At 29.0% G+C, this 13,401-nt stretch overlaps 1 protein-coding gene across 3 annotated transcripts in view; it reads right to left on the reverse strand.

Moving 5' to 3' along the window:
* Positions 1–863: 863 nt before the first annotated feature.
* Positions 864–13,401, reverse strand: part of LOC107442754 (neprilysin-1-like) — a 28,807-nt gene continuing 16,269 nt past the window's right edge. For 2 of the 3 annotated variants that reach the window (XM_043051494.2, XM_071177931.1), the window contains 4 exons: positions 12,066–12,196; positions 7,716–7,781; positions 5,749–5,921; positions 864–4,692 (listed from right to left, as the gene is read on the reverse strand). In XM_043051494.2, the coding sequence (XP_042907428.1) occupies positions 4,593–4,692; positions 5,749–5,921; positions 7,716–7,781; positions 12,066–12,196 (470 nt within the window). In that variant the 3' untranslated portion in view covers positions 864–4,592. Of the gene's footprint in view, positions 4,693–5,748; positions 5,922–7,715; positions 7,782–10,052; positions 10,119–12,065; positions 12,197–13,401 lie in introns of all 3 variants that reach the window. The other variant, XM_071177930.1, reaches the window with a different exon arrangement.

Here is a 13,401-nt window from a genome sequence, read left to right on the forward strand (position 1 = left end):
TTTGCTAGATTAACCCTTAGAAGAGTACAAATGTCAGATTCATGATATTATAAATATTCAAAAAATATAATCGCTGAATTTAAATTAACACTGTTTATTTTACTCAAAGGAAGCTGATATAATTATGTATAGTTTAAATATTGTGCACAAATTAAAATATTTTTTATATAAATCAGGGCTCGAAAAACCGCCCGTCCTCGGCGATCAAAAATTCCCCGCGGACAACAAATTTCTCGAACCCAGCGTCCGCGCGGACGGCCATTTTCCCGTTAATGTTCGTGATTGATTTTCAATTTTTGTTATCTTACAAGAGTCTAGCGCCTCACTTCTATGACCCTTTAATCTCGAAATACAGCAACATACTGCGCATTGTGGAATTGATGTTTTCTCTATCTGGGAGTACTGCAGCGGTTGAAAAGGACTTTTCAGCAATGAATTTATAAAAAAACACATTACTTACTGGTCTTAAACAAGAAGCGTTAAACGCATTTATGAACATCTACCTAAATGGAAAACCTCTTTAACATTTTTGTGCAGAAACCTCTGTAAATCATTGGCTTGATTGTGGAACTGGCAAACGTCATATTTGACTCATTTAAAAAATGCAGTACCATCGGATAAATTGACATGATAATTGACAGATGACTTAATCTTTGTCATTTAAATTATTTTATCAAAGAAATAAATTATTTCATAATAGAAATACTAGGTTTTACTATTAGTAACCTAGTATTTCTTTTATTACTATATAATGTTATCCTAGTATTTGTAATCTTTGTAACTACTAATTCATTGTGCAATTTATATAAATGTTTGTAATAAATAAGAGAAAATAATATTTTTATTTATTTAGAAGCAACNGGTTGATACATTCAAAACGCATGTTTTGGAGTTACCTCAATCGGACAGGAAAAAGTGCTTTGAAAATTGGTTTAAACGCATGCAAAAGTGTATTGATCATCATGGAGAATATTTTGAAAAACAATAAAACCAATTTCGATCCTACATTAGTACTGTTAGTACTGTAGTTAGTACTGTTTGCCGGAAATATAAATAGCAACCCTCGTAGTATTTATTTTTAACGTATTGCATTACATTGTTAACCATTTGATACACGTTACAAACCGGTTTCATCAGCGCAAAAACAATAAAGCTGTGTAGTATCCCCTGATAATTAAGATTTTATATAGAATCTTATAGTGCGTCTAATAATTTAATCAGATACTGTATTTTCTGCATAAGTTGCAGATCTGGATTAGGTAAGTGTTTATGAGATGAGGTAATGATAATTTCAATGTATTCAATCACATGTTAAACAATCTCAATTAAATTAACGCCATAAATGTCTGCTTAACACTTACATCACAAGGCGCAATATAAATGTATGCAATAAGAATGAGTACTTCTCTGCCTGGAACAAATTTGTGGAGTAGTAACTTTTCAAAAATGAAAAGGAACAAAAATGAATCACTTTTGCTAGATTAACCCTTAGAGTACAAATGCTGTCAGATTCATGTCATCATAAATATTCAAAAAAAATAATGACTGAATTTAAATTAAAAGTATTCATTTTACTCGAAGGAAGCTGATATGATGATGTATAATTTAAATATTTTGGTAATTATGTGCAAATTAAAATATTTTTTATATAAATATTACTACCACTATTTACAACTTTTTTTTTGTACGGAGCCAGTAATAATATACACAAATTAATGAATCGAAGTGAAAAGATATGCTTGATATAAAACTTACTTTGCTTCAAAAAAATGAAGATGGTAATAAAAATTGACATGTTTCAAGCGCTCAAAAATAGGCGCATATTCTCAAGACTCGCCAGACGTGAATGGGGAATATAAAGGCGTTTTGAAACAGAAAACGTAAAATTGTCGACGAAAGTATGAAAAAAAACTAGAAAAACCACAGGACCTGAAAGTGAAACAGAATATGAAAAATTAATAAAGGTGAGAAAAATGAAATTACAAAAACCGCTAAGGGCGAGAGAGGGAAATTAGGGCAAAATGCATATCCATGCACTATGGGTTTTTAGTACGTTAAAGTTTTGAATTTTAAAAGAATTTAATTTGGTAAATTCTGTCTATCTTAATCCAGAAAAATGCACTCGTTCGTAAAGGTTTAAATAATAAACTAATAATGAATGTGCTCATTCCTAAGCAAATGTATAAAAATTAACTTCTAATAATAGTTTATTTTATCATCTCGGGAAATATTTGTACAAAATAACAATTGCTATATCAATTTTTTAAGCAATCTCGCTCAATTTTATCAGGGACTTTTGTTGTTATTAGAATATTATTTTTCTAACAAAAACTTAAAAGATTTGACGGCCCAGATTTTCAACAATCAAAATGTTTTGATCGGTTGAGAACTGAAAATACAAACTGGAATATATATAAAAAAAAATGTTTGCTGGAAAACATATCGCATTTTATAATTCGGATATATTATAAACGAAATTCAGACAGAAAATTTAAATAACTGCGATTTTCAGAAATAAATAAGCTAAAAAGGTTTATCGTTAAAGTTAAATTAAGCATTAAATATTTTTGAAGGAAAAAGAAATCAAAATAAGTCTTTGTAAATTTTGAGGAGAGAAAGATTAAGCATTCAAAATTGTTTTGAGGAAGAAAATATGTAACTCAAATATGTCAACTTGTACGGTCCTTTATAAAATAGTAGTAAAATAATAATTATCGTGGGAAGAATTGTCCTAAAATTTAGTTATTTTTCCAATACTTACAAGCATAACTGTTTTACCAGGACTGCCAACTTTCTACACTGTTAGTAAAAAAATATTCTAGTGGTAGCTAATTTAATGTTTCAATGTAATCTTTTTTTAATTAATTTAAACTTTTTTTCCACACCACTACACATAAATGATTTAAAAGTTCATATGCAAAACCACTTTGTTACAGTTCTTCAGTGGTGACGCTTTTAAAATGTTGGCAAAATTACCAAATATTCTAAAAGTTTTCAAATGTCTACCACTCTATAAAATACTTTACAGACAGCTTAATCGTAGGCGAACATGGTCTTACCAATAGATCTTATAAACATTTTTAAATTATTAATTTGACATGACAGATAAAATAATTTTTTCTGTGAAATAATAAAAACCAGAAATAATACATTCAAACAGAAATGTTGCTATCACTAAAAACTTTTTCTCGACATTCGTACAAGTTGGTAGGTATGGGTTATCTTATAAACTAATGCCATTAAATTTTTTCTTTTTTGACTTATGCTAACTTATTTCAATACAGGTATTATCCTTTAAATGCTTAACTACCAGTGACAATTCCGATCATCTGCATGCTGTCAGCACGGTTTCGTCAACAAATTATTTCATGCTTTGCTGAATACCCGCAACAAACCTGTAAACTTTTCCAGAAAATTTTAGTTTTATATTTCATGTAGTAGTAAAATTTATATATCCACCCTTTATTCTTGTATGAATAAATGTAATTTAAAACGATTTTGACTACATTTCATTTAAATAAGTTAAACTTGTATAAAACAGGCCTCCTGGCTCTCCGAAAGAGTTTTCAAATGTTGACTAAATCTTTATAAAATATCATCTTACACTTTCAATTGAATTGGCATTTCCCTACCACTAGAAAAAAAAGCTATTTTGAAAAGCGTAAAAGTTGGTAGGAATGTCATAGTATGCTTAAATGAAAATTGCGTTGAAGAGAACTAGTGTAGGTCCAATAAAGATTTATCTGTATAGCAGGGTGTTCAGTGGTTTCTCAAAATTGTTATAGTGGTAAACTTATCAAAGCAGTGGATATTCACATGGTTCAAGAACCACTTAAATGCTATAAACTTTCACCTTATACTAAACATAACTCATTATATGAGTTAGAGTTGTCACATTGTGATCTGGAATGTTTCATTAAATACATTTTACGACAAAATTTAATATACCACTATTATAATTTTGAGGAACCACTAGATGATCTGGTATAGATTTCTGTGCGACTGATATACAAAAAAGAGTATCATCACAGTTGTAAATTAAAGTATGTTCTGTCTATCTGAATATATATTTAAATTATTTATACCACTATAATAATTTTGAGGTACCACTAGATGATCTGGCACAGACTTCTGTGCGACTGGTATACAAAAAAAGAGCATCATCATAATTGTAAATCAAAGTATGTTCTGTATATCTGAATATACATTTAACTTATTCACAATAGTTAAAAGCAACCTGATAAGCCACATTCTACGCCACCTCGTGATGCAAACAAATCTTCAGTTTCATTTTTGTCACCCCTGTTATGTTTAATGGTTCATGGCCAGCATTAATAACTTATGAGTTACATACATTAAAATAAAATGTTGGACACATTTATGAACATTATTCGAAATGAATTATTAATTTAAAACACTAATGGAAGATAGCGTAAGGCTTGTTTTGGGAAAGCAAGCAGAATGTGCGTCTATCCAAAGCAAATATCAACTTCATTTTCATTAAAAAAAAGTTTTTTTTTCCTTTTTGTTTTGATCTGCACGAAAGATCCCTTTGGAATGTATCACTTTAATTTTTTATTTCTTGTTGTTGTTTACCACACTTCGCACTTGTGTTCTGGATTCATGGCACTTCCTTTTGGGCAGTTGTATGCTTCCAAGAAATCCTTTGAGTTGGACAGAGCTCCAATTACTCTGAAATTAAGAATCAGAAATTACGAGCAGAATTTTTTCGGGCTTTCTGCAACATACCTCTGTAATACTAATACCTTTCTGAAAATATACTTTTAAAAATAACAAATATACATGATAGTAATTTAAAGTAACAAAGCGTCAACTTCAAAAAAAACTTTTCGGTTAAAATAATACAACTATTTTATTTGAATATGTAATAATTATGGCTGATATTCTTGCATTTTTTTATGGAGAAAACATACTAATTATTTCCTTTTTCGCATTTTGCAAATCATCATCACATTAAAAAAAATTATTTAAAAAAATCGTGAAATCCGTAGCAGAAACTACCGAAAAAAAAAGATCGTCAGCGAAATAATTGATGAAATTATTGATGGTTCCATCAAAAAAGTTTGATGGTTTATGTTGGTTTTCAGTGCGATTCATGATGGTCCAACATCATTTGATGGTCACCATCATCCAACATTTTCCATTCTGTGCTCATTATGTTTAATATGCCAACAAACTTCCATCATTCCGTGATGGAAAATGCTACCTCAACACTATGATGGTTGACCGTCCAGAGAATTTGATTCACATGAACCAACAATTCATGATGATCTGTGATGGTCTATGATGGTTTAAACTGTACATTTCCATGAAGGTTTAATGAGGATTCCTGTTGGTTCAACAGAAATATAATATCAAAAACATTTTTTTAATGCTGGCCCATTATGAATCAGATCAAATTCCTTCATTAAGGTGATGGTGGTTCATGACCGTTCTAAGATTTGATGTCTACGAAACTATGATGGAAATTTCTGTTGGTTCAATATGAACAAACTATCAAAACAAGTTGCTATTCTTATGTTGGGCCATCGTAAATCAGTCGTAATTCCTACATTTGGGTGATGGTTGCTTATGTTGATTACCATTAAAAAATATAATGGTTCACGATGGAATGATTGATGGTTACCATCAAGTTTATGTTGGTCTCTCAATGAAAAACCATCAAAAATTCTGACTTTGGTACTCATAAGAAAGGTGCTTATCCAAGTATAGAATTGAAGTTATTACCTGAATCTTCCAGGACTATGAGCTCCAGTTCGAATGATGTTCACAGCTGCTTCCGGTCTCATTGTTCCACACCAAATTTGAGCATAATTGAGAAAAAACAACTGCTCGTGGCTCAGCTCAAGTCCTGGTAAAAGTGGCTCATCACCGTTGCGAGAAACCCAACTTCGATAAGCCTGTGGAAGAAATGCGAAAATTACTTAGAGCATACTTAAATTGAATGTTGTTGTAAAAAGAATGGAATGCTGCAATAAGTAACGTTTGCAAATATGAAGCATTACTAGCGCTGCAAATGTTTCCATTAAAAGTTAGTAGTATAGAAAGAACCCTAAATTATTCAAGTGAATGAAATCTGAATCGCCTCCAATTACCGGAAAATGTAGACTATCCAAAATATGTAAGAAAATGTTATTCACTTAAATTAGTTTTAAAACAATTCAAACAGGTAATTTTCATGTTTGGATCAAGTTCAGAACAGTAATCACAAATAACAAATAAAAAAATCAAAGTTAATAAAAATGGAAAAATAATTACAACTCTATAGGACTTTTTATCTGACGTTTTAAAAACGAGGTTGAAAAGTTTGTTATACAATATTTTCGTGCAAATCGGATGCAACTGTAATAAAATGCCAGTTTGAGCCATATTAGCAGAGCAATTAATTCCATAATTTGATTACCTGGTGCTGGTTCCACTATAACGGCAACATGGTTCAATTTAGTATCTTTGTAAGATGTAATGGTTCAACGTTAAATCGAGTTTTCCAACAATATAACAGGCATTTTAATTTTTACAAGAAATTTAAGTTTGATGCTTTCTTAGCAGTTTGTTGTATCTAAGTTATCAGCGTTCGTCGATTTGTGAGATTCAAATAATATAAATAATGTTGTATTTTCATTATTACAATGATTTTTCATAATAAAACTATAATAATATTTAGGAGAGTATTAATTTTTGGCTGAAATAAATTAAGAAAAAAAAATGAGAGCAAAGTTGACTTATTACTGATTTTCGTTTGTAATGATTTTATATGACACTCATAGCAATGACTTTATCTAGATTTTCATTAATGACTGATAATGTTGTAAAATTGCACCATATGAAAATAAAACAAGCAAACTTACATTGGATGAACGAATTTAGGAATCTTAGAAAGAAGACATACTTTAAAAATGTAGAATAATATTTTCAACTTTAGTAAATTTTTGTTCAAATTCTTAAAATTTTAAACTTTTTTATTTTCAAATAGCTAATTCAAAATTATTTTTATAAAACATATTTTTCATATTCTTTTTCATTATTTTGTGCTCATTTCATTATTTAGGCCAAAACGAGTGGAAAATATTATATTTAGTATTTTAATAACTTATGGTTATGAAATATAGAATGAAACAATACAGTCTCTTTCTGCGTTAAAGGTAAAATCTTCAGAACACGACTCCCTTCAAAACAATAACTTTTAAAATTTGCAGTTATTTAGATCAAAGAGAATCAGTTATTTATCGTTGAAATATCTTTAAATTACTAAATCAATCATTGATAAATTTTTGAATATGAATGAAAATATTCAAACCACTTTTTCTAGATTTTACATTTTAGTACAAATATAATTCCGATAATCTATCAGATTTTTTCAGTAACTATTAGATTGCTTATTTTTAATTAAAAACTACCAAAATATATTTTTTTTATAATTAGAGCGTTAAAAAATATATATATAAAAGGGTCACCGCGTCAAAGGGTTAATGAAATATTCAGAATTTAAAGAGTTTTCAATTAAAAATTCTGAGTCAGTACATCAATATAATAACTCATAATTAGTAATTGGAAATTAAATTGAATTGATTTTTAATTACGAACTGATAAGCATATTAAACTCATGCAAATTAATTATGAAGAACATTGAGCAACAACTTGGGTAAATTAAATTTAAAACGTGCGTTTCTGTTGGATATTTTTAGACAGCTTACCCTGAATGCTTGCTTTACACCTCCGTTGTCAGCAATATTTTCACCCTGAGTATTTATGCCGTTGATCTGAAATGGAGTAATACAAAATATTGAAGTTTCTTTGAAAAATAACACACATTGGTTTAACTCGTATATAGCATATCTTACAAGGTCTAATACATGCATCACTTGTTAAATCAACGGTTAGAGCCGCTACTCAATTTATATATTTTCTCCTACTTAAAATAAGATTTCCAATATCACCGAAAAAATTAAAAATTGAAGTACAGTATACTCTCGATATCTCGAACTCCGATATCTCAAAAACCTTGTTATGTCAAAAAAATATTTTTCCCAATGGCATTATATATCCACCTAATANCGACTCTCAGATAATTTTTCCTGAATTTCTGTTATTTCGCTTTTTATACCTGTCTAACCTGGCATTCGAGCACATAAAAGTACATAGTTTATATTCCTTGTAAATATCAACTTGATTGCATCCTTTTTCAATTTTTCCGATTATGCCCATTTTATCACCAATGGAGAACGTTTTACGTTTACTAGTCGCTATAGTTAAATTTGAGACACTTGTTTGCAGACTTTTTTTAACTGAACTGAAAGCAAAGAGGAGTTGAAATGAGGGCCTTATCAACACATATTAGTGTTCAACCCTTTGACCAATAATGAATAATTACTCATTCCCTCTGACAGAAAATGCATATTGATCAAACTGACTCCTTACAGGTGCATCATCTGCCTGGGATGGAAACATCTGCTTGGTTTGTTTAGGGATTGGAAAGTGAGGTAAAAGAAGCACACAAGAAAAAAATGTTTATCGCTACATTCCCCTCTGTAGATGGTTTTAAACATTGACATATGTATTTATTTTGAAGTAGATATTTCAAAATTATTACAAAAAAAAATGAAGAAAGAAATCAGTCGAAGACATAGAAAAGTTCACTATATCCAACTTCCTCACCTGTTTGGTTCACTATATCCACAGAAAATAGCACTATACATGTATAGCAAGGCACGGGACCGAACATTTCGTTCACTATATCCGGGAGTTCACTATAAACCGTGTTCACTATAGCGGGGTTTGACTGTAGTATAATAGGGATTTTAATTTTTACTAGAAATTTAAGTTTGATACTTTCTTAGCATCTTGTACATAGTATCTGACTAATCAGCATACGCTTTCGTCGATTTGTGGGAATAAAAGTAATGTTATATTTTCGTTATTACAATGTTCTTTTATAATAAAAATATAATAATATTTAGGAGAGAATTAGTTTTTGGCTGAAATAAATTAAGAAAAAAAATGAGAGCATACTTGATCACTAACACAGAATTATGGCACTCTTATTACTGATTTTCGCTTGTATTGATTTTATTTTATGACACTCATAGTAATGATTCGTTTATGTTACTGATTTTCAATAATGACTGATAATATCGCAAAATTGTACTAAATGAGAATCAAACGTACATTGTATGAAAACCTTTAGGAATCTTAAGACACATACTTTAAAAATGTAGATTAATATTTTTAACTTAAGTAAATTTTTGTGTAAATTCTTAAAATTTAAAACTTTTTTTGTTTTCCATTTACTAACTCCTAATTCATTTTATGAAACATATTTTTCACATTCTTTTTCATAATTTTGTGTTAATTTAGGTCAAAATAAGTGAACAATATCATATTTAGCATTTTAATAACTTATGGTTACGAAATATAACATGAAACAATACAGCAATACAAAAATACAGCATGTCTCTTTCTGAATTAAAGGTAAAATCTTCAGAACACGGCTCACTTCGAAACAATAACTTTTCAAATTTGCATAGATTTGCAGCTATTTAGATCAAAGAGAAACAGTTGAAATCTTTGAAATTTCTTTAATTTACAAAATCAATCATTGATAAATTTTTGAATATGAGTGAAAAAAAAAACTCAAACTACTATTTTTGAATTTTATATTTTAGTACAAATATTATTCCGGTAATCTAACAGATTGTTTCAGTAACTATTAGATTGCTTGTTGCAATTATAAATTCCCAAAATATATTTTTGGTTGTAGTAAGAGTCTCGGAAAAAAATAGATAAAAGGGACACCGCGTCAAACGGTTAATGAATTATTCAGAATTCAAAGAGTTTTCAATTTAAAATTCTGAGTCAGTACATCAATATATTAACTCATAATTAGTAATTGAAAATTAAATTGAATTGATTTTTAATTACGACTGATAAGCATATTAAACTCATGCAAATTAATTATGAAGAACATTGAGCAACAACTTGGGTAAATTAAATTTAAAACGCAAGTTTCTGTTGGATATTTTAAGACAGCTTACCCTGAATGCTTGCTTTACACCTCCGTTGTCGGCAATATTTTCACCCTGAGTATTTATGCCGTTGATCTGAAATGGAGTAATACAAAATATTGAAGTTTCTTTGAAAAATAGCACACATTAATTGAACTCGTATATAGCATATCTTACAAGGTCTAATACATGCATCACTTGTTAAATCAACGGTTAGAGCCGCTACTCAATTTATATATTTTCTCCTACTTAAAATAAGATTTCCAATATCACCGAAAAAATTAAAAATTGAAGTACAGTATACTCTCGATATCTCGAACTCCGATATCTCAAAAACCTTGTTATGTCAAAAAAATATTTTTCCCAATGGCATTATATATCCACCTAATATTAATTTGAATTCCTATGATGAAGAGTTTCTTCTTAAAACCTTGTTATGTCGACCGTTAACTGGTTCAACTTTAACGGTTGTTGTCGAAATAGAAAATGAATTTTTTCGGAAAAATCACAATGTAAGTTTGTTATAAACTAGTTTTTTTCTATTTAATGCATAAATATTTTCGTCTTACTTTTAAAAATAAAATTACCATTGTTGTATTTAAGACTTATAGTCAACTATCATTACATACATAGTTAATAGTTGAATTCATGACTCAACTTTATAGAGTAATATTTTAGAATATATTTTTCTAGTTTTTAGATCATAGTTAGTTTTGAACTTATCTCGAAACCTCGCTATTTCGAAATTTTTTTAGCGTCCCTTCAACTTTGAGATATCGAGTGTATGATTTATTTTTCATGAAATAATGGATACTAATGTGCAGTGTTGCTCAATAAAGTGGTTCAATTTTATCAAAACACATTATTTTAAAATTTAAATTAGTTGCGAAGGAAAAAAAGTTAAGTTCATAACAGTTTTTTTTTCAATTAGTTAACATTTATCACAGTATTTATCTCAGATCCTCAGAATATATTACGCGGTTGCGAAATAACAATTGAGGTTAAGGTTAATTATTCTAACATTACTTGCACTTATAAATTTTTCAGCAGGATCATATGTGTTTTCAAAATTGTTAATTTGTAATGATAGCTAAAATCATCGTAAATCAAGTTTATTAATCAAAATATAAACTGGTGAAGCATGCAGTAAGGCTCGTACTGCCCTTAAAAAGCTCAAAATGTGGCTGTAAAATTTAAAAAAAATTTCTTTTAATAAGTATATTTACTCTATGCTTGATATTTCTACATGAAGTATCTATCAAAATCTAGAATATATCTAGTATCTAATCTATCAAAATCTGAAGTTCCGAATTTAAGTGATATTAGCTTTTTTCAAAGAATATAACACCATTTTTTAAATTTATTAAGGACAGTTAGTTGACAAGTAAGCATTTCTGAATAACATTCAAGTAACTTAATCTTATTACACATTTATTAAGTAAATATATAAATGAATAATATAGATATATATTTTGTTATCAACATTTTTTAACAAAGTACCGACCAGAATTCGTAGTGGTCAGGGAACTGACATCACATTAGAAAGGTCCTGGGTTCGAATCCCGGACTTCCATGGATGTTCTTTCATTCTCTGTACTATCTATCCTTACTGTGGGAGAAATGTTGGTTCACCTAATGCGCCCCTGAAAGAGGGGCCAACAAATATGCCCTTTTGATACCTGAATGTCGAGCGTCAATCGAGTGGGCATAGCAAAAAAAATGTAAACAAAGGTAAGACGCATTATTTCTTTTCGGTAAAAGACTATAGTTCTATTGCTCATAGTTTTCATTCGACTATATTTAGAGGTGCAAAAAAAAATTCACCTTCTATGTAAAGTAAGACAATAATTAATGTTCTCCATACATCCTACATAACCTTCAATACACATAATGAATTCTATATGAATATGTTGAAATAATCTACGTACTTCGCAAACAGAACACAAAAAAGAAAAAAAAAACCCATTCTCTTACTTTTTAATTCTAAGAAATAAAAAATGTTTTAAGTAATTTTAAAAGCATTTAACAAAGAACGTATTATACCTTCATATCGATATCCGTCATGACGTAGTCGCCATATTGATTAATCATACAGTCGGCCTTCGATTGAAATTTTTGTAGTGCTTCTGCATTCCACCACTGTTTCAAATTACCAAAATGGTCAAACTGACGACCTGCGGACACATAAAGTTCTTCAATAAAAACAATTTTATTTCATTAAACAAATTAATTTTTTTTTATCTTCCATAAATCTAATTTTAAAAAAAATGTAACATAAGTAATAAATTCTAACAAAAAAATAATTAGTATTTTACAAAAAATTATTTTTAACATGATAAATATTATTTTTAATGTGCTATAAAATTATCTTTAATGTACTGCACTATTTTTAATGTGCTGAATATCTGCTTCCGGCAAGTAAAAACTGCCGGCACGGTAAACAATGCCTGGCATTTTTAAGACAGTAGGATTTATGACTACTGCTATAGCTCTAGATTAGATGTCATGAACGGGTGACTATTACACAGAAAATGGCTAACCAAATTATCAAAATCAAGTCGCCAAAAACGACGCTCATGAGAAGTCTATAATAGAATAATAATTATGATGATCCCACCGTATATCTTCGTTTTATCTCGATGGTCCTGCCAGCAATTTTTTCAATGAATTTCCTCTTGCTTTTTAAAATTTCGATATTTTTCAATTCAATAGTAAGACTTGCGAATATCGAATCACATTTTGAGTAATCATTTTTTGTTGCTCGATTTGCGACGATTCTATAACTTTTTCGAGAGTTATTGCTATTGATTTCCTCATCTTTTTAAAATTGCGATGTTTTTAATATGATATTAAGACATACGGATATTGAATAGCTCCCTTAATTATTTACTTTTTGATGGAATCGATTCACGATGATTCGCTATAAATATTCAGTATATTTGCATATTTATTCTTTTTTAACCAGTTTCGTCGATTAAGTTTTTTTCTGACCAAGTCACCAAGTTACAGAAAATTGTTAATTTTCTTACCTTCTATTAATAAAATGTCTGATATATTTTTCACAAGAAATATATATTCTTTATATTTAGTTAGCAACTATTTATAATTGATCGCTATTTGTAGTATTTAAATATTTTTAATTACGTATTTTACCATCATGTATTTAAGATATTAATTACCATCTGTTGTAAAACATAAATTTAATATTTTTTTTAACAAAAAATAGTAATAAAAGCAATAACGATGAATTAAATCTAATAAATCCATTTTTTTTCCAAAAGAATATATTGAATCAACAAATCTGGTACTAAGCGTACACTGATCTAGAAACATTCCATTTTTTGTGACTCTGACAGCCAGTGGCTACTATTAGTAATTC

This window comes from Parasteatoda tepidariorum, chromosome 2 (genome assembly GCF_043381705.1).
Source record: "Parasteatoda tepidariorum isolate YZ-2023 chromosome 2, CAS_Ptep_4.0, whole genome shotgun sequence".
NCBI classification, from domain to species: Eukaryota; Metazoa; Arthropoda; class Arachnida; order Araneae; family Theridiidae; genus Parasteatoda; species Parasteatoda tepidariorum.